Source organism: Hyperolius riggenbachi, chromosome 4 (genome assembly GCF_040937935.1).
Source record: "Hyperolius riggenbachi isolate aHypRig1 chromosome 4, aHypRig1.pri, whole genome shotgun sequence".
Taxonomy (NCBI): Eukaryota; Metazoa; Chordata; class Amphibia; order Anura; family Hyperoliidae; genus Hyperolius; species Hyperolius riggenbachi.
In genome coordinates this window covers 117,124,060-117,148,862 of record NC_090649.1, presented here as the reverse complement: position 1 = coordinate 117,148,862, position 24,803 = coordinate 117,124,060, and the positions used below count along the sequence as shown (strand labels likewise).

At 45.2% G+C, this 24,803-nt stretch overlaps 1 protein-coding gene and 1 long non-coding RNA gene across 3 annotated transcripts in view; one reads left to right on the top strand and one right to left on the bottom strand.

Annotated features, from left to right (window-relative positions):
- The window catches only part of LOC137571397 (uncharacterized), a 39,163-nt gene extending 36,811 nt beyond the window's left edge, over positions 1-2,352 (bottom strand). The window contains exon 1 of the long non-coding RNA XR_011031353.1: positions 1,949-2,352. This is a non-coding gene — a long non-coding RNA (uncharacterized lncRNA). The remainder of the gene's footprint in view (positions 1-1,948) is intronic.
- CEP63 (centrosomal protein 63) overlaps positions 1-24,803 on the top strand; it is a 59,583-nt gene that overhangs the window by 6,893 nt on the left and 27,887 nt on the right. The window contains exons 1-6 of one of the 2 annotated variants that reach the window (XM_068280418.1): positions 2,527-2,760; positions 13,532-13,616; positions 15,166-15,343; positions 18,449-18,544; positions 21,663-21,779; positions 24,032-24,145. In XM_068280418.1, the coding sequence (XP_068136519.1) occupies positions 13,570-13,616; positions 15,166-15,343; positions 18,449-18,544; positions 21,663-21,779; positions 24,032-24,145 (552 nt within the window). In that variant the 5' untranslated portion in view covers positions 2,527-2,760; positions 13,532-13,569. Of the gene's footprint in view, positions 1-2,526; positions 2,761-13,531; positions 13,617-15,165; positions 15,344-18,448; positions 18,545-21,662; positions 21,780-24,031; positions 24,146-24,803 lie in introns of those variants that run through there. The other variant, XM_068280419.1, reaches the window with a different exon arrangement.

Below are 24,803 nucleotides of genomic sequence, written 5' to 3'. Positions count from 1 at the left end.
ACAGCTTTGCCCTTGTCTGTAATTCTTCAGTATGTGAAAGCCCAGCCAGCTCAGAGGACGATTTATCCAGCTTGTAAAAGATAAGAGAGAAGCTGCTCTAATATAAATAACACACAGGCAGTGTGCATAGAGGGGCCTGGAAGGGGGAGTTCATAGCAGAACCACAACACTGAAGAACTTGGCAGCCTTCCAGACACAGGCTGACAAGTCTGACAGGGGAAAGATACATTGATTTATTACAGAGACTGTGATAGTAGAAAGTGCTGCAGTAAGCCAGAACACATTGGAATAGCTTTTGGAACTTGTAGGATGATAAAAAACAGGATGCAATTTTTGTTACGGAGTCTCTTTAACATGTTAATACCATGTTTGCTTTTCATTTGTTGGTTTTTAGCGACTTGTTTTTGAAGTAGAAACATCTGTCATGCATGTTTTGCATGTAGATTGTGTTACCTTAGTTAGTAAGGCACTTTCCAGGCATAGGAGCAAAATCCGACAGCCGTATTTGGCATCATAACCCTCAATGAATTGTGCTACCTGTGTTTTTAAGGCATTTTTTTGGCATGTTAACACCTGGGTGGATTGTGCTGTGTTTTTAAGGCGTTTTTTGGCCTGCACGAGTATGCTGCTGTGCCGCTTGCTTTTGTGCTCTCGTGGCCTGGAGTGCTCTGCACAGGCAAATAAGCATGGCAGCCTCCATATACCTCTCACTACAGTTGCCCTTGAAATTCTTAGGCTGCGCTACCCAATGCAGAGGATTCCACTAAGGTAATGCTAATGAACCGCTACTGGCAGCACTGACTAATAAGAGTGATCGGCTCAGCAATGCGGAGGGGAAACTTTGTGCTGTCCCAATAATTGGCATATTTTGCCGTGCCCCCCCCAGCATGTCTAGCAGAGCAGGTGTCCTGTGCGGCACCCCCTCTTCCTGCCGTACAGAACACCATCCTTTGTCTCGTGTTACTGTAACCCGCTGGAATGTACAGGCTGACATCACATACCGGGGGGTCACGTGAGCAGAGACGTGACAGGGAGCCATGGAGATGGGACGAGCTGAACAGGAAGGAGGAGCGTGCCAGCAGGACAGGCGAGTTCCTCAGCAGCACACACCACTGCATACGCAGCATTTACCAGGCCTTGGGTGTCACCCCCCATCTGATGGTGACACCTGCTCATGCGCGCACTCCCCTCCCCCCTGCCTCCCCGTGATGCTGCGGCAGATGCAGTGGGTGTGTGTCTTTCATGGCGTGCTATTCTGTCTCTGCGCAATTCCGGTGGATGTAGCCAATAATAGGTGGCCACAGTATAGGTAGCCAGGGATAGGTGCAGACAGTTATACAGTTATATAGCCAGGAATAGGTGCCCGCAGTATAGATAGCCAGGTTGGGGGGGGGGGGGGGGGGTAAACAGATACTCACTTCGCAGGGGTCCTGCGCATGTGTACTTGATTTTTTCTTCCTGTTATTACGTTCCATCTCCTTGGGAGGTTACAGGGAGATGGAACGCAAGAACAGCAAGGAGGATGAAGTAATACACACGCGCAGTACCCCAGCGAAGTGAGTATGTGCTTACCCACGCCGCTGTTCATGCGCCCGCCGTAAGCATTGAATCCCAGTTACTGTGTCGCCCCACGCTGCCCCCGCGGAAAACAGTTAAACATGATTGTGCATGGTATAATTACCATGCACAATAAAACCGTGCACAATAAAACCGTGGTCTACCGTCATGCTGGCATACCGTGGCAACCCAAACCAAATGAATTGCAGGCTAGAATAAATGCAGGATGAAGGCAGGAATGGAGCATTACTTATAGCAGGGCAGCAGACAAAGAATAGCCAGAGTGCAGGCTAGAATAGCTACAGGAAACAGAACTAACCAGGCATGGCAGGCTAGAATAGGAGCAAGGCAGGAATGGAGGGATTAGCAGGTCAGCAGACAAAGAACTCACCAGGAATGGCAGGCTAAAATAGGAGCAGGACACATGGAGGAACGAGGGTTACAGGTAGCAGGAGTCACCAGGAATGGCAGGGCAGCAGAGACAGGGTAGGGTACACTAGTAGCAGCTATGCAGGCAAAGCACATATCGTGCAGGACACAGCTACAGGGCATGGGGGACAGAACAACAGCTGATCAGTCTCTAATCAGCAGAGACGATCAGTCTCCAGCGAGGGGAATGTTCCTATTCCCCAAGTGGTCAATCCAGCGTCTGACTCTGCACTAGAGTGAAATCCAGCGTCTGCAGGAGGGAAGTTCAGAACTCTGGGGACACAGCTGCAGGACACAATAAATCCAAACATAATTGTCTCCAGAAGCCGTTCTGAGCAGGAAGCAGAAAGGTAGCTAAAAGCGACAACCCTCCCCCCTCCATTGAAGAGCTGATGGATGTGCGCATGCCCAGTGCACAAAGTAGCTTTTTCAGAAGGGGTAGTCTAAAGCGACAGGACAGTGGTAGCACTGGGGGCGGGGCCTGTGGGGACGGACACAAGGAAAGTAATGCAATATGCTCTCCTTGTCTTCGCTCCTGACGCCATTTTTCCATGGTTTGCGCTATCTGAAACCAGAATGGTTGGTCTTCTTAAAAATGGCCGCCGCACTGCTTCTGCGCAGACTGTACGTCGTCACAGTGTTCGGTCTCTTGTAATTATGCTGCCAGTATTTTCAAATAATATAGGGATATGAAAAGGAATTGCTGGGACAGAATTGCGGCTGGGAGAACCTAAGTGCTGGTCTATGGTGGAGGTGTGCAATATTGCCTGCTGGGTATGTGTCCTACAGCGATCATAGTGCCCCTGCTACTGTCGTGTACCTGCTATACTGCAATATTATCAACAGTGCTGCTACTGCTGTGTCCTGTTATACTGCATTATCACCATTGTGCTGCTATTACTATAGTATAATATTCATAGTCCTGCTATACTGCAGCAGCATCATAAGGCTGCTGCTGTGTACCTGCTATTATTACTATAGTATCACAATACTGCACCTTCTGCTGTGTACCTGCTATACTGCAATATAATCAAAGTGCACCTTCTGCTGTGTACCTGCTATACTGCAATATAAACAATAGTGCACCTTCAGCTGTGTACCTGCTATACTGCAATATAATCACAGTGCACCTTCTGCTGTGTACCTGCTATACTGCAATATAAACAATAGTGCACCTTCAGCTGTGTACCTGCTATACTGCAATATAATCACAGTGCACCTTTTGCTGTGTACCTGCTATACTGCAATATAATCAAAGTGCACCTTCTGCTGTGTACCTGCTATACTGCAATATAAACAATAGTGCACCTTCAGCTGTGTACCTGCTATACTGCAATATAATCACAGTGCACCTTCTGCTGTGTACCTGCTATACTGCAATATAAACAATAGTGCACCTTCAGCTGTGTACCTGCTATACTGCAATATAATCACAGTGCACCTTTTGCTGTGTACCTGCTATACTGCAATATAATCAAAGTGCACCTTCTGCTGTGTACCTGCTATACTGCAATATAAACAATAGTGCACCTTCAGCTGTGTACCTGCTATACTGCAATATAAACAATAGAGCACCTTCAGCCGTGTACCTGCTATACTGCAATATAATCACAGTGCACCTTTTGCTGTGTACCTGCTATACTGTAATATAATCAAAGTGCACCTTCTGCTGTGTACCTGCTATACTGCAATATAAACAATAGCGCACCTTCAGCTGTGTACCTGCTATACTGCAATATAATCACAGTGCACCTTTTGCTGTGTACCTGCTATACTGCAATATAATCATAGTGCACCTTCTGCTGTGTACCTGCTATACTGCAATATAATCATAGTGCACCTTCTGCTGTGTACCTGCTATACTGCAATATAATCATAGTCCTGCTATACTGCATCATCATCATATGGCTACTGCTGTGTACCTGCTATTATTACTACAGTATCACAATACTGCTCCTTCTGCTGTGTACCTGCTATTGCAATAAAATCATAGTGCACCTTCTGCTGTGTACCTGCTATTACTACAGTATCACAATACTGCTCCTTCTGCTGTGTACCTGCTATTGCAATATAATCATAGTGCACCTTCTGCTGTGTACCTGCTATACTGCAATATAATCACAGTGCTGCTATTGCTGTGTATTTGCTGTACTGCAATATAATCATAGTGCACCTTCTGCTGTGTACCTGCTATACTGCAATATAATCATAGTGCACCTTCTGCTGTGTACCTGCTATACTGCAATATAATCATAGTGCACATTCTGCTGTGTACCTGCTATACTGCAATATAATCACAGTGCTGCTATTGCTGTGTACCTGCTATACTGCAATATAATCATAGTGCACCTTCTGCTGTGTACCTGATATACTGCAATATAATCACAGTGCTGCTATTGCTGTGTACCTGCTAATACTATAGTATAATAATCATAGTCCTGCTATACTGCATCATCATTATCATCATAGGGCTACTGCTGTGTACCTGCTATTATTACTACATTATCACAATACTGCTCCTTCTGCTGTGTACCTGCTATTGCAATATAATCATAGTGCACCTTCTGCTGTGTACCTGCTATTATTACTACAGTATCACAATACTGCTTCTGCTGTGCACCTGCTACTGCAGCATAATCACAGTGCACCTTCTGCTATTATCACTGCAGTATCAACACCATACAATTTTTTTTTAAATATCTGTTCAATTCAAGGATAGCAATCAATGTTTCTGACTGTTTGTAACATTTAAAAAATATGACCAATGTACCACACACACATGTTACATTTTCCCCCAATTATGATAAAAATGATTGGAAACTCTGAGAAAATTGCTAGGGTGTGTATGTTAATAAATTGACAGTGTAACACACACCATACAATCTAGAAAAATTGAAGAAAAGTTTCCAGCATTCCGGACCGATAAAAATAGAAAAAAAATGGATATAGATAGGATTTTTCAGTTGAATGGAGGGAGAAAAAAAAAGTTTTTTTTTTTTTTTTTTTTTTTTTTTTTTAGGGAACTCCGATCATATTTATAGAATTGCCGTAAAATCGGATAATTTTATTGTATCATGTGTGGCCACCTTAAGGTTTTAAGCTTGATATCTGATAGTTGCACAGCAGCCTTTTCAATGTGATGCACAATCAGGTTTACTCGGCTGTTAGCAAAAATTAATCATTAACATTTTTTTTTCTTTTTAAAATAATGAACATTTAAACTTATCAGCTCTATTTTTTTTTTGTTAACAGCAGTGTTTGCTCACCCAGATAAAACTATTTTGTTTCTTGGAGAGCCTATGTATTTGACTTGCTGTTCGATTGTCTTACTTATAATAATATGAAAAACAAAAGTTTGCTTTCTTAAAACAGAAAGAATTTGCGATAATTCAGGTTGAAGTGAGCTTGAGATGTCTCCCAGTGTATCACTGTTGAATGTATGCAAATTAACCATTGTTACCCTGAAGGTCCGTACACACGCCGGACTGCAGGAAAGGACGGGTCAGTCGTCACCTCCCGCTGGGCGGGCGTTCCAGCAACAGTCCGGCGTGTGTACAGTCTGTCCGCAGACTGATACGGGCGGATCGCTCAGAAACAGCCGTATCAGTCTGCCGGCAGACTGTACACACGCCGGACTGTCTGCTGAAAACGCGCCCAGCAGGAGGTGACGACGGACCCGTCGTTTCCTGCAGTCCGGCGTGTGTACGGACCTTTAGAAGCTAAACACACCTCCAGAACCGCTGGAATGCAATGATGTGACATCTTGTTAATTTGTACAGAGCCATAATAATCCAACATGCATACAGACTGTTTCGGATTGTTTGATCCTCTTCAGTGCATGGCATGGATAATTTGGCTCTACGGAGTAGGGCTTGTAACACCGAGAGGTACAGACTAACCAGCAAGCTCATGGTGAACCAGAACTCATTGGAGTGTGTAAGGGGCTACAATGGTCCTAAAAGCCCCCTTACTAAAATGCTAAGAAAAACAAAAGTTTGCTTTCACTAGTTTCGTAAAGCCTTGTACACATGCTTGGTGGATCTTGACTAAAGCTTCTCATTGGGGACAACACCTCTGCCCTGAATCTCCTGTGTGTTGGGCAGCTCTGAGTGTCTGTGAGAGATCCTGACTGCTGGATCATCTCAGGCCAAGGCCATTTGTTCTTCTCCAGCTCTGCTGTGCACCACTGCAGCAAGTTTATAATGAATTTGGCACTGAACTGTCACCCAAGGGATTGAGGTCCTATCCCTGTGGGCAACAGTAACTGTGCATGTACACACCTTAACTCTTCGAGTGCAGAAAAATAAAAAGTGGATACAGGTAGGTAGTAAGTAGGATGAGTACTATATGTACTCACGTTTATCTCCTCATGGTTCTCATGCACGAACATACGGCAATTTTGCTGTCCGAAGGCAGAACACAGTAATATAAGCGACATGAACGCCAGCAGATTAGCAAGTGAAGCACATTTAGCGCAACCAAAGGTACATGGGTAACATGAGAATTGCTATGTTAATGCATGTTAAAGTAACACTAAAGGGAAAAACAAACTTATGATATAGTTAATTCTATGTGTAGTACAGATAATTAATAGAACATTAGTAGCAAAGAAAAGATTCTCATATTTTTATTTTCAGTTATATAGCTTTTTTTTTTTTTTTTTTTTTTTTTTTTTTTATAACATTGCATCATTCTCTAAAATATGTAGTTTACACATAATTACACTCAGCATTTAAATGATTTCCCAGAGCAGAGCTAATGACTTTTCAGCTTTCCTCTGCAGGAAAACCATAAACAAACAAGAAACAATGAGAGACATTTGAGATAAGAGCTTCAAAGACAGTGCTGTCCACGTTTTGGTCATGGAGCTCAAATAAGCTCTTTTACATAGATAACAACTGAAGTTTCTTAAAGGTAGCCATACACTGGTCGATTTGCCATTAGATCGACCAACTGACAGATCCCTATCTGATCGAATCTGATCAGAGAGGGATCGTATGGCTGCCTTTACTGCAAACAGATTGTGAATCGATTTCAGCCTGAAACCGATCACAATCTGTTGAGCTGCTCCCGCCGCCTGTCCCCCCCCCCCCCGTATACATTACCTGAAGCTGGCTCCGGGTCCTCTTCTCCGCGCTGCACACATCCCAGCATCCCGCACCGCATCCCAGCGTACACTGTGTCAGGGTCCTCTATTTGAGTTTCCTGGTCACTGGAGTGACACAGGAAGTTACTGTACGCTGGGATGGAAGCAGGAACAGAGCGGTGCAGCACAGAGAAGATTCCCGGGAGCCAGCGTCAGGTAATGTATACCTGTATCGGATCGGCCGCCTCTAGCGACGCGCTCCCTACCCGCGGGCGATCGACGGTAATTTCCCGCGCGGCACGATCGACGGACCGATCCGATTTCGGAAGGAAATCGGATCGGCGGGTGCGTTTAGTGCGAACGATTGGCAGCAGATTCGATCCCAGTGATCGAATCTGCTGTCGAACGGTGGCAAATCGGGCCAGTGTATGGCCAGGTTAACTCTTCCTGTACTGGAAACAATATCTGTGCTGCTAATGTTTAAGTTCTTAGCTGTACTACACATACAATTCATTATAGAACCCACTAAAGCGTTTTTTTTTGTTTGTTTTTTCCCAGTACGTCAGCTAAGACAGCACCCCTAATGAGAGACTTGTCTCCCTCCAACACACGGACAGGAATCTGCAAAAGATTTAAATTTGCATAATAGGCGGCCCCAGTATATAAGGCATTAGTCATCAATTACCTTCAGTTCTAGTTTCCTGTCCGGACGTGTAGGAGGGAGAGGTCTCCAGGGAGCCATCTAGTCAGGCGGCTGGGGCTCTGTTGCGGAGGTTTTCCTGGGCAGTCCGCTTCAGGGGGAGCGGTGTGGAGCCTGGCAGCACTTAGGAGGCTTCTCCTAGGAAGGCGGCGTTTTTATGCGTGCAGGGGCACGCAACAGAAACTTCCGATGCGGAAATCCGGAAGTGGTCACGACGCTGGCGTCCCACGTGACCCGGAAGTGCAGCAGGCGGCAGGGGCCGCGGCGGTGAGCTGCTTCAGCTGGGATGCAAATTCTTCAGGAGCAGGTATTTTAGCCTCTCAAATCCTGGTCTCAGATGTGTTGTAAGCTGGGATCATGGAGGACGCTGTAGGACCCTCTCCAGCATTATCTGTGGAGTCTGGCTCCGAAACCTCTCTGGCAAGTGGTTATATGCGCACTGCTTAGCTAGCTTTTCTATGGCTTATTTCATGGGGTTTCTTGGCTAATTTAGATTTGTTTGTTTGTGTTTTAGCCCAAAAAATGTGATAAATCGAGTGCGCACTCCAGTCAGGACAAACGCACAGACACCAAGGTTGAGAAAAAATGTGCTATCTGCAACAATCGCATCTCTTCTTCCTCCTCTAAGAAATTATGCCAATACTGCACTGATAAGATTGTAAAGAATGAGTCTCCTGCTGTGTTTAAAGACTTGATGGGCTGGATGAGAGCAGAAATGTCTACTGCTATTAAGGAGATAAAAGGATTCAGGTATGAGCACTGCTTCTACCTCTAATATTTCTACTATGCCTGTTGTGTTGCCTGTGGATCCTATTGCAAACATTTCTGGAATAGTTGTTACGAATCCTCCTGCTGCTGCTATGTCTCCAGCTGGATCAGGTGCCGCCCTTCCTATTCCTCTGGGAACTAAGAGAAAGAGGTCGGGGGAAGATTTGGGTGAATCTGAATTATCAGAGGGAGAGATTTCTGCATTTGAGGAAATTTCTGAGGAGGAGGCAGTGATTAAGGGGAGCAGACCACATAGATTTGCCTTCTCTCCTGAGCTTATGAAAGACTTTATTGCTGCCATGCATAAAACAATGGGTATAAAGACTGAGCAAAGATCCTTGACAGCCCTTGATCAGATGTATGAAAGTTTGACGTATTCCCAATCTCAATTTATCCCTGTTCATTCTTCTCTGAAGTCCGTGATTAAGAGAGAATGGGATAGTCCTGAGAAAAGAGCCTTTTGGCCTAGATCTATGTCTAGTCGCTATCCTTTTAATCCGGATGACCAGGCTTTTTGGGGACCTCCGCCTAAGCTAGATCCGTCATTGTCGAGGGTTTCAAGGAAGACTGACTTGTTGTTTGAAGATTTTGGCAATCTTAGGGATCCCATTGACAAAAAAATGGACAATATCCTTCGTAGGGCCTGGGAATCATCATCATTAACATTTAAGCCGGCAGTGGCTTCCACCGCAGTAGGGAGATCTTTGAAAACATGGCTCTTGGATGTACAATCCAAGATTGCCTCAGGTGTGCCGAGAGAGGAGATACTTAACGACTTCCCAAATCTGTTTAATGCTACGGACTATCTCACTGATGCTGCTGATGACACTGTGAAATTAACTGCAAGAACAACTGCTTTAGTAAATTCCGCTAGAAGAGGGGTTTGGGTAAAGACTTGGGGGGGTGATAATTCCTCTAAATCAAGACTTTGTGGCATTCCCTGTGAAGGGGGTCTTTTGTTTGGGTCAAAACTTGATGAGACCTTAGCTAGAACCGCTGACACTAAGAAAAACTTCCCCACTAAGAGAAGGTCCTTTCAATACAAACGGTCCTTTCGCGGGCCCCCAAAGTCAGAATCCAATGAGCGTCCCACCACCTCCAGAAAGAGGTGGGCCCCTTACAGAAACCAGAGAGGGAAGCCCAATCCCCCCTCAACTAGCAAGACTACAAAACAATGACATCAGGCTTCCAGTGGGAGGGAGGTTAGCCCACTTTTACGAAATATGGCATCAGTACTTCACAAACCCGTGGCTTCTGCACATTGTCCTGGAAGGATACAAAATAGAGTTCGAAATGTTACCTCCCCAAAGATTCTTTGTCACTCCTCTGCCATTAGGACATACAAAACAACTAGCCCTTCAGGCCGAAGTAAAATCCTTGCTTCTCAAAAGGGTAATCCGGGAGGTCCCCTCATGTCAAAGGGGTCTGGGGTTTTACTCTCCAGTATTTCTTGTTCCAAAGTCACAAGGAGGCTTTCGCTTCATTCTCAACTTAAAAGGTCTAAACAAGTCAGTAAAGTACAGGAAGTTCAGAATGAACAACATAATCTCTGTGATTCATCTTTTACAGAAGGACAGTTTCCTTGCATCTCTGGACCTGAAAGATGCGTACCTGCATATTCCCATTCATCTCTCCTCTCAGCAATTCCTCAGATTTGCAGTCCAGTTGGACGGAAAGGTAAGACATTTTCAATTTAATGCTCTTTCTTTCGGGCTATCCTCTGCGCCCTGGTTGTTTACTAAAGTCATGTCAGAGGTCTTAGCAGTTCTAAGACTGAAGTCTGTTAATGTTATTGCCTATTTGGATGACCTATTGCTTTGGGGTTCCTCTGAGAGGTTACTGTATGCCCATTTGGACTCATGTCTCTCATTCCTTCAGTCCCTGGGTTGGCTTGTCAACTGGGAGAAATCCTCTCTGACCCCTTGTCAATCTATGGAATATCTAGGGTTCAACATTGACACTGTTAATGAAAGAATTTTTCTGACTGATAAGAAGATTTCTTCTATACTAAATACTGTTCTTTCTTTTCAGAAATCAAGATCAGTCTCGCTGAGAAGGGCCATGGCCACATTGGGTCACTTAACAGCCTCATTCCCGGCAGTTCAGTGGGGACAGCTCCACTCAAGGGAATTACAAGTGTGGATTCTAAAGAACTGGAACAGGAGGTCAAGTTCCCTAGACAAGGCGGTGATGATTCCCCACAGTATCAAGGTATCCTTGATGTGGTGACAGATCAAGAAGCATCTATCCGTGGGTCGTCTCTGGCATTATCCATCTCAGACGACGATAACGACGGATGCCAGTGCGTGTGGATGGGGGGCCCACATGGACTTTCGACCAGCTCAGGGTCAGTGGTCAGACCAGATGAAATCAAGCTCCTCCAACAGCAGGGAGCTCGAAGCAGTATGGCAGGCCTTACAGTTTTTCAGCAGCCAGATCCAGGGCCATCATGTTCTAATAAGATCAGACAACAGCAGTGTGGTGGCTTATGTGAACCGTCAAGGAGGAACAAGGAGTCACCTTCTGTGGTGCCAATCGGGTCGCATTCTCAGATGGGCAGAAGCAAATCTGGAATCGTTGAGGGCAGTCCACTTGAAAGGAACCTCAAATCATCTGGCAGACTTGTTGAGTCGGAAAGCTTTGGATCAGAACGAATGGTCAGTCAATCCTCAGATTCTTCTGGAAATTACATCTCATTGGGGATGTCCGGAGATAGACTTATTCGCAAGGAAAGAGAATGCCAGGTGTCGGAAGTTCTGTTCCCTCCACCCGAAAGACAATCCTTGGGCAGTGGACGCCTTCTCAGTGAATTGGGGCTTCCATTTGATGTATGCGTTTCCTCCAATACCTCTGTTATCCAGGGTTTTGAACAAGATTATACAGGACCAAGCACGAGTTATTCTGATTGCGCCATTCTGGCCAAAGAGACCCTGGTTCACGTTACTTCAAGCCTTGAGGGTATCAGAACCAATCAATCTTCCTCCTCATCCGGAGCTTCTGTCTCAGGGGCCATTCTTTCATCAAAATCCGGAGCGTCTGCATCTTACGGCATGGAACCTGAAAGGAGATTGTTAAAGGCAAGAGGTTTCTCAGATGAGTTGGCTGGCACTCTAATCCAGAGTAGGAAGAAAGTGACTCGTCAGATCTATCAAAAAACCTGGAAGATCTTTAATGAGTGGTGTGTTGAGAGATCAATGGTCAACAATTCCCTGGCTTCAGTCCTGGAGTTTTTACAATCTGGGTTCCAGAAGGGGCTCAGTACCAGCACCCTAAAAGTCCAGACGTCTGCTCTGAGCGTATTCCTGGAGAGAAGATTAGCCCAGGAGGAGTTGGTTATACGTTTCTTTGAGGCATTAAAGAGAATTAAGCCTGTGGTGAGAACAAGGATACCTCCTTGGGACTTGAATATTGTGTTGCAAGGTTTATGTAAACCCCCATTTGAACCTTTAGAACAAGCATCTGATAAGTTTTTATCCTTAAAGACATCATTCCTCTTGGCAATCACAACCGCAAGAAGATTGGGAGAGTTGCAGGCCCTATCCATAAAAGAGCCGTATTGTGTGGTCTCAGAGGATAGGATCACCCTACGATTGGACATTGCATTTCTGCCTAAAGTAGTATCTAAGTTTCACAGATCGCAAGAATTGTTCATTCCTTCCTTTTGTGATAATCCAGCGAATGACAAAGAAAGGACGCTTCATTGTTTAGATGTTCGGAGATGCTTGCTTCAATACCTGGAAAGGACTAAATCCTGGAGGAAGACCAAGGCAATGTTTGTAATCTTCTCAGGGAATGCCAGGGGAAGTAAAGCTTCTAAACCAACACTTGCAAGATGGATCAAACAAGCGATTACTGAAGCTTATCAAATACAGGGCAGGCAGCTGTCCTTCCCAGTAAAAGCACATTCCACGAGAGCTGTATCAACTTCATGGGCAGAGAGGGCAGGAGCCTCGATAGAACAGATATGCAGGGCAGCAACCTGGTCCAGCCAGAACACGTTCGTGAAGCACTATAGGCTTAATGTTTTGGCTAATTCTGACCTATCCTTTGGCAGAAAAGTTCTGCAGGCTGTAGTCCCTCCCTGAATTTATATATCGTGTATATCGTCTCATTAGGGGTGCTGTCTGAGCTGACGTACTGGGAAAGACCAAATTACTTACGGTAACGTCTTTTCCAGTAGTCGCGAAGACAGCACCCCTACAACCCACCCTGGGTAAAAAAAAAAAAAAAAAAATTTTGGATTAAAGATTATATGAGCATTATTACGGTGTCCGTGTCTTTTGTATAGAACTGAAGGTAATTGATGACCAATGCCTTATATACTGGGGCCGCCTATTATGCAAATTTAAATCTTTTGCAGATTCCTGTCCGTGTGTTGGAGGGAGACAAGTCTCTCATTAGGGGTGCTGTCTTCGCGACTACTGGAAAAGACGTTACCGTAAGTAATTTGGTCTTTTAGCGTTTAGGGAGTGCTTGAAATTGCTAACGATTTCCCTAAATGCTCTGGCAATGTAAATGAATGGGACAGATTCCACTAGACTAGAGCGATTGAGATTAGGCAAATCACAGGACGTGCAAAATTTTGGTATCGTTTCCATTCTAACGAATTGTATAGGAGCAAGGAAATCGCTCCCAAAATCGCTTGCAAAATGTTATTACAAATCACTAGTGATTGTGATAGTGCTTTGTGCCTTCTAGTGGGTTCTAGTCCAAATCCTGTTTGTTAAAAATCAGTATGCCACTTTATTGAGCTGAGAAACAGTGACATTTAAGGACCTATTCATGCTTGTGAATATGAAGAGCTAATGATTTGTGCAGTGTGTTCATTCTGCTAAAAGTTGTTTTTTTTTTTTTTATTTAGTCATCCCACAAATAGATGAAAAACTCAGCCTTCATATCGCTGCCTGTGTCATAAGCTAAGCTGGCTCTTATGTACAGTATAGTTCTGTTCTCTCACTGGGTGTATCTGCCTGTTTTATGTCTAATTCCAGCTTTATGAGGTGATACTGGCTCCGAGACTCCATTACTCATGATGGAAGCTTTGTTGGAAGAAATGCAAAAGAAGGGAAAGACCGGGTGAGTATGAACTACACCACAGCGCTATAGTAACAATGAGGACAGCCCAAACTATAGCATGCACTGTTATCTGTAATAACTATAGCCAGCAAGTTGAGCCAACCAATGCAGCATGAATAAACCGAACCTGAATGTTTATAATTTTATTATGGCAGATTAAAAGATTGTATGAAGACAAACCACAGCATTTGAAACTGCGTATTTATTTAGCTTTAGTTAATTGCACAGGGCTTCACAGCACTTAAGAAATGTGAAGTGATAGGAAAGTAAATGCGCCCATTGCTAACTCCCCTTTAAAAAAATGCAGTTTGCTTGGCTTTTATGCTGATCCTTTGCCTCTAATGCAGGGGTGTCAAACTCAAATACAATGTGGGTTGAAATGAAACGCTGAGACCCAGTCTCAGGCCAACCTCAATGTCTAATGACCACCTCCCTCCCTTATAAAGTTCCCTGGTGTCTTGTGCCCCCTTTCCTCTATACAGTTCCCTGGTGTTTAGTGGAACTCTCTTTCTCTCCTAAACAATTATCTGGTGTCTAATGATCCCCTCTCTCCCCTATACAGTTCCCCTCCCCTATACAGTGTCTAGCGACTACCCCTCCCTCCCCTACACTGTTTCCTGGTGTCTAGTGTTTTCCCCATCCCACCCCCATATGGTTTCCCTGGGGATTTACGGCTTCAACTTCAATATAGCTTCCCTAGTGATCTAGAGTGGGCCAAACATAATGTAATGTGGAGAAACCACTTGTTGGCCACATTTGATGGCTATGTGGGCCGAATTTTGCCCACGGGCTGGAGTTTGACATTTATGCTCTAATGCATTTTGATCCACAACAATTATACAGATCAGGTATCCTGATTGCAGCAGATGTGTGCCTACACTGCACAGGACTACTGTAGGGGGAAAAAGAGTTGAACTTACCCGGGGCTGTCTGCGCTGTTTGGATCTTCGGCAATTCACCCTGGAAAGTCCTCCAGCCAGCACAGGTGCGGTCATGCCTTGTGCTCCTCTGTTGTGCTTCCGTAGCTGAGAGCGTCCTGCGCAGTATGTCGCAGACCGGAGTACTTTCCAGGGCGCATTGCCAAAGATACAGATGAGCGATCAGCCTGGAGGGGTCTGCAGGAAGGGGGGGGGGGAGCTGCCCATCTCAGGTTTCCTTTAACTAGCTTGAGTTGCACCCAACTGACGGGAGATCTGGTCAGTGGAATGTAGAGACCCGGGTGAGTAACCTCTCATTTACACTCTACTTGGGACTCTGCATATGTAAGGCGGGAAGGAGGCACTTGGTGAGCGGCGTGAGCTGCCTTTCCATCATCAGTCACCTGTAGGCATGTGCCTACAGCTCCTTATGGTAGATCCGGCCCTGCTTCAGTGTGTCAATTGTTTGTTTTTAAAAACTTTTTAGCATTTGTATTCTGCATGAAGTTTTTTCTCTCTGAGTAAAATGTTGGTGAACATTGTCTTTCTGTAGCTGTAATTTTGCATATTGTTTATGCGTGCCATATTCATGCTTGATGTCACCTGATGGTCCTCCTTTCTCGCTGTGACAGAACACTTTATAGTTCCTGTGAAGCAGAGCTGCAGGAACTCATGAAGCAGATTGACATCATGTTGGAACACAAGAAGGCGGAGTGGGAAGCTCACAATGAGACGCTCAAGACTCTCTTACAGCTCCGAGAAGAGGAGCTCGGCACCTCCAGAGCCCGAGAAGAACGCCTGAGCAAGGAGGTAATCGTGCCATCACTGAACTGGCCAATGGCTTACTACATATTTACAACTCTTGTTCAGGCATAGAGTTTATATACATGTCATAAAACAGTATTTTAAAGTTGAGCTGAAAATATATTGTCTAAACAGCCGGGTGGATCTATTGATTGAAACAGCCTGGGAGATGTCATTATGCATAAGCGGAGGGAGGTGGGCATGCAAGGAACAGCAAGGGCTGTAAGCAGGGTAGAGAGGATTCCCCCCTAGACATTTTATTTTTCTTATGGTTTACCATATGGATATTTTAACTCATTAGCAGCTTCAATGGAGTTATCTTGTTTGAGATAAGTGCACTGCCTTTGATCTCAGTCAGCAGAACTTGTGCTGTAAATACTTGGAATGCTTTGATCTCTCTCTGCTAGCAGAAAATGTAGAAACTGAAAGCAGATGTCCTCTGTATTGTCTCACACTGCCCCCTAGTGACAAGTGGCCATACATACACGATTACAGCAGTTCTACTTGGAAGCATGGAAATGTAACAAATAAGAAATAAAAAAAGTGCTAAAATAAATTGTCCTGGAGCACTTGCATGCCTCTAAATAAATTGGCTGCTAAAGAGTTAATTGTGTATCCAGCAATAAACCTGAGAATATGGGAGATTTTAATTACAGAATGAGTGGCCTGTGTTTGTGATTATAATCCAGAACCCCACCAGCTAACAAGGTAGCTTGCATCTGGTAAGCCTCCACCTTGTAGGGGGAGCCAGTTTTCGGAGTGGAGCCATCACATGTGGCACTGTCTAGCACGGAGCATGTTGGATGTGTTTTGCCAGTGGAGGTGGCATTGTGAACTAGCTGCAGTGTTCTCCCCAGGCTCCTTTAGGCGGGTGCTCCACCCGGCTAGTTTTGGTGAGCACCCGGCTGTTGTCAGCTCACCTCCTCCTCTGTTGTAAGCAGAGTTGTGCAGAAAAGCACCGGCCTTCCATTCTCTCATCATGCCCCACCCAGCTATTTTTTCATGCCACCCGGCTACTTTTTTTATGCCACCCAGCTGGAAAAAAATTCTGGGGAGAACACTGTAGCTGTAATGCGCTATTGCCAGTATTGCTTATTAGATGGATGCTGAAGCCTATTTTATTTTATTTATTTAAGTATTTATATAGCGCCGACATATTACGCAGCGCTGTACAGAGTAGATTGTCTTGTCACTAACTGTCCCTCAGAGGGGCTCACAATCTAGTCCCTACCATAGTCATATGTATGTATCGTGTAGTGCATGTATGGTCTAGGGCCAATTTTTTGGGGGGAAGCCAATTACCTTATCTGTATGTTTTTGGGATGTGGGAGGAAACCGGAGTGCCCGGAGGAAACTCACACAGACATGGGGAGAACATACAAACTCCTTGCAGATGTTGACCTGGCTGGGATTCGAACCGGGGACCCAGCGCTGCAAGGCGAGAGCACTAACCACTACGCCACCGTGCTGCCTATTGATGTGAAGTGTGTCCAACAGGAAAGCTCACAAATACTTGAGAAACTCCAGTGAAAATAATGTAATAAAAAAAGCTCTTCATTTTTACAATAATTATGTATAAATTATTTAGTCAGTGTTTGCGCATTGCAAATTTTTTCTTTCCTTAAATTACATTCTGACATTTATCATATGGTGACATTTTTACTGCTGGCAGGTGATGTCACTGGAAGTAGCTGCTGCTTGCTTTTTTTGGCAGCTATTTCCCACAATGCAATGAGGTTCACAGACAGGAAACTGCCAGGACCATGGTCCTCACAGTTTCGTGTGTGTGTGTGTGTGGGGGGGGGTTCACCACAATATCAGCCATACAGAGCCCCCTGATGATCCGTTTGTGAAAAGGAATATATTTCTCATGTACAAGGGGGTATCAGCTACTGATTGGCATGAAGTTCCATTCTTGGTTATGGTTTCTCTTTAAAGAGGAACTGTATTGAAAATGATGCAATGAATTGTAAAATCTTTCCTTACCCTGATTTACATTCGGTTGACATGTTAGCTGCTGACAGGTGCATCTCTGTGAAATGTTTGTTTATTGAGCATTCTGAAGCAGAAAAAATATCCGGTCTCCCAGAATGCATGGGGTGGAGGGAGGGGGACAATTCTTCATAGCTAAGCATCACTGGGAGGCGAGGCTAGAGTAGAATCTCGGTTATCCGGCAACAACGGGTATCGGCTGATGCTGGTAATTGTACTTTCTAGTTGCTTGAGATTCAGGTCGCAATCACAGTGGGACGTTATTGTCCTGGGTTATAAAGTCATTCTAACGCAGGATAACGCACTGTAATGTTAAGCCTATACAACATTCACATTGCATTGTAAATGTTGTGTTATGGTAACCTCTAAAACGCAGACTTTAAACAGATACAGGGAAGCATACTTTTCATTGCCTGTATCTACTGTATGCTATGGTAACGCAGCGTTCATTTGCGTTACCACCTTTTTTTGTGTTGTAATGCTGCATTGCGACTTTAATGTCGCATTACAACGCAACGTCCCACTGTGAATATGCCCCGAGTGTTAAAAATAGGCCTAGCTAATACAGCACTATAACCCACTCTATAAACATACCATTAACTCTGTAATAAATGTGAAAATATGGTAATTGAAAGTTTATTAACCTTGGTGGAGATGTGGAACCCAGTCTCTTAACGCACAGCAGAGCCCACAAACAGCCTAAGCCATTGGCTCTCACCACTGTGAGTACTGGTGGCGATTTGTACTGGTTGGTTGAGACTGCTGGTAAGGTTGAAGTACTGTCATTCTGACCTGAAAGATTTAAAGTGTATCTGAGATGAAATGCATCTCAGGTCCCATACTTGCCTGGGACTTCCTTAAGCCCATGTGAGACTGCTTGGCCACGCATGTGCAATAAAGCGCAACTCGGCTGGGCTACCGGGCCATACTGCGGGGGACAGGAGCCACTCGGGGAGACAGCGAGAGACAGAGCAGCCCCAAGAGGACAATTAGGAAGCCCCAGGTAAGTATGTAACCTGAGATGTGTTTCATGGAAATTTTGGTTTAAACCATATCTGTCTGCTTGAATTTGGTGTGCGACATCTGCTGTTTTAAACAATTACTGATATTCTCCTGCAGATCAGAACGCTAAGAAAACAACTAGCGGAACAGGAAGAAAGCAACCAGAAAAAGACAGGCGACCACGAATTTCAGCTGGCACAGTTTCAGGAAGAGGTCTGATTGATATATTTTCTACCAGCTCTTTCCTTATAAAATAGTGGATGTATGTAAATCTCTCCACCTTATCATGATACTATAAAGACCGCAATGAGTGCTGCAGTTATCCATGGCAACCAGTAACCAATCGGCTTACACTTTTCTGACTAATGATGCTGTGGCAATCTTATTCTGAGGGTCAACTTATTGTTTTCTTGTAAGGCCTTAGAAGTCCTTTATATTAGACCTGAACTTAGGGTGATAAAAATGCAGCCTCCTTTACCTCTACCTTGGCTTTGTGGGGGGTCGTTGGCCACATTGCACTTCATCAAGCAATACAAAACTTGCAATTTGATTGATGCGCAATCTGTGGCGTACCTAGGGCATTTGACACCCGGTGCTGGGTATTATAAGACACACCCCCCCCCCCTCCCAAAAAAAGTAAAGGGGCAAAAAATGGGTGGCGCTATAACATGCGGCGCGCCGCGGCAAAAAATGGGCTTGGCCATGACCGGATGAGGGCGGAGCTAACTGTAATTTGACGTGAACCCGGATGAGAGTGATATGGAGGCTGCCATATTTATTTCCTTTTAAACAATACTAGTTGCCCTGCTGATCTATTTGGCTGCAGTAGTGAACTGAATCACACCAGAAACAAGCATGCTTGTTCAGGGTCTGTGGTTGAAAGAATTAGAGGCAGAGGACCAGCACGGCAGCCAGGCAACTGGTATTGCTTAAAAGGAGATAAATATGGCAGCCTCAATATTATTCTCACCTCGGGTCCCCTTTAAAAGTGCAACGCAAAGACAGTGGACCCAAGTTTTGGTGACCCTTTCCCCAGAAAATTCACATAATTGTGCAGGTTTTCTCAAGAAAATACACGTAATGTGTGCAGATTTGCCCAGAGAATACGTTCAATCATGTCTGCAGATTTGCCCAGAGAATACGTTCAATCATGTCTGCAGATTTGCCCAGAAAATACATGCAATCATGTCTGCAGATTTGCCCAGAGAATACGTTCAAACATGTCGGCAGATTTGCTCAGAAAGTACATGCAATCATGTCGGCAGATTTGCCCAGAAAATACATGCAATCATGTCGGCAGATTTGCCCAGAAAATGCATGCAATCATGTCGGCAGATTTGCCCAGAGAATATGTTCAATCATGTCGGCAGATTTGCCCAGAAAATACATGCAATCATGTCGGCAGATTTGCCCAGAAAATGCATGCAATCATGTCGGCAGATTTGCCCAGAAAATACATGCAATCATGTCTGCAGATTTGCCCAGAGAATACGTTCAATCATGTCGGCAGATTTGCCCAGAAAATACATGCAATCATGTCGGCAGATTTGCCCAGAAAATACATGCAATCATGTAGCAGATTTGACCAGAAAATACATGCAATCGTGTGGCAGACCTGTCCAGAAAACACTTCAATTGTATAGCAGACCTGGCCAGAACATAAACGCTACCCCTGGCTGCTAATATAAATAAAAAAAAAAAAAAAAAAACATTTACTCACCTGCAGCAGAGCTCCTGTTCCGGCCTCCGTCCAGTGCGCAGCTCCCACGATCCTCTGCAGCCAGCAACTCCCAAAGTCTCCAGAGCAGGGCTTCGGACATTTTACTATAGCCCTGCTCTGCCGCTGCGGTGAACTGATACGGCATCTATTAGATGCCGAAAGTCAGTTCACGCTGGGGGGTGCTTGGAGAATTTTAAGGGGTGCTTCAGCACCCAAAGCACCCCCCCGGTGCCGCCACTGCCCCCAGTATAGGTAGCTAGCAGTTGCCCACAGTATAGGAAGCTAGTTGCCCCCAGTGAAGGTAGTATAGTTGCCCCAATATAGCTAGTATAGTTGCCCCCAGGATAGGCAGCATAGCTGCTGTCCCCAATGTAGGTAGTGTTGCTGCCCCCAGTGTAGCTAGTATAGCGGCCCCCGTACAGCTGCCCTCCAGTATAGCTAGTATAGTGGCCCCCATAGTTGCCCCAGTATAGCTAGTATAGTGGCCCACAGTTTAGATAGTATAGTTGCCTCCATTGTAGCTGGTATGGTGCCCCCCCCCCCAGTATAGGTAATATAGTGGCCCCCATAGATGCCCCCAGTTTAGCTAGTATAGTGGCCCCCCGTTTAGCTGCCCCTAGTATAGTGGCCCCCAGTATAGCTAGTATAGTGGCCCCCAGTTTAGGTAGAATAGTGGCCCCCAGTTTAGGTGGTATAGTGCTCCCCCTCCCCCCCCCGTAGCTAGAAGGAGGGGTGACAGCAGGGATTGCGGCGGGGAGGGGGGAAATATCCCCCCCTCCCTCACCTGGGTCCCCTCCTTCTGCCTCTCTTCTCCCCCCAAAAATGCGGGCCGGGGGCAGTGGGCAGCGAGCAGGCTGGCGCGGAGAATACTCACGTTACTTCCGTGTATTAGCCTGGAACGCTGCGTCGCCGTCACGTGCCTCTACTGCGCCTCCAATGATTGGCGGCGCAGAGTCGGCACGTGATGGCGACGCAGCGTTCCAGGCTGATACGCGGAAGTAACGTGAGTATTCTCCGCGCCAGCCTGCTTGCTGCCCACTGCCCCAGGCCCGCTGCCCGCATTTTTGGGGGGAGAAGAGAGGCAGAACCCAGGTGAGGGAGGGGGGGGGGATATTTCCCCCCTCTCCGCCGCTATCCCTGCTGTCACCCCTCCTTCTAGCGCTGCTCTTCCCCTCCTTAGTCAGGTGTAGGGGGGTCGTGGCGACACCCCCCTGGCTGTCTGGCACCCGGTGCGCCACGCCCCCCTGCGCCCTTAGGTAGGAACGCTACTGTGCGCAATACACTTCTGCTGCACTCTATCAATATTCTATTTGCTGTATAGTATAGGAATCAATCACTATCTGATCTAATCCCAGTTGGTCATGGATCAATCAGCAAATTTCACCTATTGATCAAAACAGAAATTGGACTTCACCCAACGAACAATAAAATAACTTTGGTCAAATAATTTGCCGATTGAAAGTGAATATTGATTGACCTGTGTGTGCAAGACCTAATATTAGGATAATAATGCTTTCCCTGAGTAGGTCCTCTATGCATTGATTTCAGCATTTTCCCTTTTGAAAACAATAGACTACTTTTCTTTTTGCTTTTTTATTCCTCCACTTCTAGCTCAATAAATTGAAAAGGGCCTATGAGAAAGTTCAGAGAAGACACCAGAGGATAGAGCTGAGAAGTAAAGCGGAGGAGGAGAGGACTGAAGTCAGTCGTCTGACACGTAGGCTGGAGGTAAGAGGACACAAGGGGATCTGAGTACAGCAGTATGTAAGTGTCCCTCTCCACTATCTCTGACATAAAGTGGACCCAAGCTCTTGCAAAGAACAGACTGAAAAGTGTTCATTAGACATAGAAATGCTGAAGAAATCAGCTGCACTGAGCTGTGTTTGTTTATTTAGCTCCAGTTGAATGTAATAAGTGTGCAATCAGTGAGCATGACTCACAGCACCTTGGCGCTGGCAGTGCTAGCTGTACAGCAAAAGACAGATGCGTTATGCCTTCATTTGCTCTCTTAAAGTTCATTCAGTAAATTTTCAGGGCTTTTTGGGGAATTTCTGTGCATTGTAACAACGATTTTTTTTCCCTGATTGTTTTCATGCTGTGTCTAATCTTTTAGTGCAGCGAGGAAGTTCTGAGCTCGGGTATGCTTTACTCTACTGTTAGTATATTTTAGTGGCGTGAGTAGCACTGCTGTAAAAATAACCACAAAAATAAAAGCAAAGTACAGGAGTAGTGCTCTATCTGCTATTTCAGCATTGCATAGTTACGCGTGCACGCTAGGCTAATATAACAGTAATGTTAAGCCGTGCTGTGTGTGTGGTATATTTACAGCAGTTTGCGGAATCAAGCTTATTAACACTTAGCACTGCCATAAATATGATTCCATAAGCAGGGTTGGTCTCTCTGCCAGCGTCGAGCTTTTGGCCCACCAGAACCACATTGTTTGCCTCAGCTTCCTGTGGTTCAAGCTGCCATACACTAATACTAGATGTGCATTCTGACTAGTGTAAGGGAGCTAGTACCGTAGTGAATTATGATGGAGGAGAGACAGTGCATTTGATGGTTACAAAAGAGGCTGCACCTTCTCTACCTCTAGAAACACTGCTATAGCACACCAAATTTGCTTGAATACTTGCCTCTGCTTGTTTATGGAGGATCCACAGTTCCTTTCTGTGTTTGCAAACATGTTGCTGGGAGCAGTATGGGTTATTAAGAAGCACTCAGGTAATCAGCCAGCACTTTTTTATTTTGAATAATTATGTACATGTGCTTTGAGTGTTCGGCTTGAGGCCGGCTACAGACTGTAGATTGGCAGTGCGGTGCGACCCAGGGACCGCACCGTCAAAAACTGGCCTTCAGGCATTACCGCGTTAGTATGCGGTAATCCACTTCTGACCAAGATCCAAACAGGAAGTGACGTTTGCGTGCAGTCAATTCCTGTTTCAGAAATATGGAAGTGTGCGGAAGCATGTTGTAAAAATACACTTCCGCGCATGTGAGCCATCACCACCATCCTTTTTTAAATGTCTGCGTTGCCATAGACTTTCATGACTTTCGGTCTGGGGCAGATCGCTGCAGGAGCCGCACGACAATGTAAGTGTGGATGCGCATTAGGGCACTTCTTGCGCAGCGTACCGCAACGTGGTTAGTATGAACTACCCCATAGACTTTCAGTGGGGTGCGGTGGGGTCCTCTGCCCCAGTGTGAAAGGGCCCTAAAGAGGAACTAGAGTGAAAATACCGTAATGAATAAAATTACTTATTCTTTATATTCATTTATAAATTACTTAGTCGGTGTTGGCTCATTTTAAAATCTTCCCTCTCCCTGATTTACATTCTGAAATGTATCACAGGTGGCCACATAGTTATTCCTGTCAGATGATTTCTGCAGAATGTTCATTTACTGAGAATTCCTTGCACAGACGGAGATATTGCTTGCTTGGCAGTAGGAAAAAGCTGTTCTTTCTTACAATGCAATGAGGTTTACAGACAGCACACTGTCAGGACCATGGTTATGACATCCTACACCACCATATTAAGCATGTGTCCCTGATGATCTATTTGAGTAAAGGTAAATATTTCTCATGTGAAAGGGGGTATCTGCTACTGTTTAGTATGAAGTTCAATCCTGGGTTAAAGTCCTCTTGAATGTAGTTTTAGTTTGGTTTGGGTTTTTTGTTTTTTTTTCAGTCCCTGTTTATGATCAGTAGGGGCCACTTTAAAAATGAAATGATGTGAAAAGACCCTTCTAATCTCGGCTGTCTACACGAGAGAGACATACTGAGGTTGCTAGGCAATCTATTGTACACATACCCAGTCACGAGTGGTAGAGATGGACATGAAGCAGTTGAGAAGCAAAGAAAGCACCATACAGTGCAGCATAAAGTGTGTTTGGCATTCATTTTATTGTGCCTTGCCTTTCATAGCATATAATAAGATCATTTGTAGGTAAAATGTGTGCACTGATGTCATGTTTTCCTCTAGGAGTTCCGCCAGAGGTCTCTGGACTGGGAGAAGCAACGTCTCCTGTATCAGCAGCAGGTGGCAGCACTGGAAGCTCAGAGAAGGACTCTGGCAGAGCAGACTGAACTATACCAGGTACAGCTGGAACTCTGTAAGGTTTGTTCTGTATGGTGGTGTAATGAGGTGTGAGATCAGTTAACATGAGATCTCAATTATATGTATATAAGGAGCGCAGGTGATAAATGTTTAAAATTTCATACCTTTATTTATAAATGCTTTCAACAGAAGATCTCAGCCCAAACCAGTTTTCCTTAAAGTGTACCTGTCTCTGTGGACCATTCAAGCCAGCATGTCCTGTCAGGTCATGCTGAGGAGCTGCAGCTCATTCAGTTATAATGCTTACTGTGCTGGCTCAGCTATACTCACACTTGGCGGGGAGTGTGACCACAATAAAATATCAGACAAGCTTTTTTCAGATTTGTTCCGAGGGTCCATTCACAGCAATGGTAGAGGCGAGGAGGGCACAGAAAGCCTTTGGATTTGTTTTCCTCCGAGTACACTTTAGTTTATGCTTCTTAAGGCCAGTTTCACACTAGCAACCAGCGTGTTGCAGGGGATGGGGGCACGGACACAGCAGGAAGCCAGCTGGTAAGAGCAGGATCACTAGTGCACAATCCTTCCGCTCCTCTGGCAGTAACTAAACCTGCTCCACCATTCGTTCTGCTCCACTGACTCACATATAAGCCAAGGGGGTAACTTTTCAGCACATTTTTTTTTATGCTGAAAAATTAAG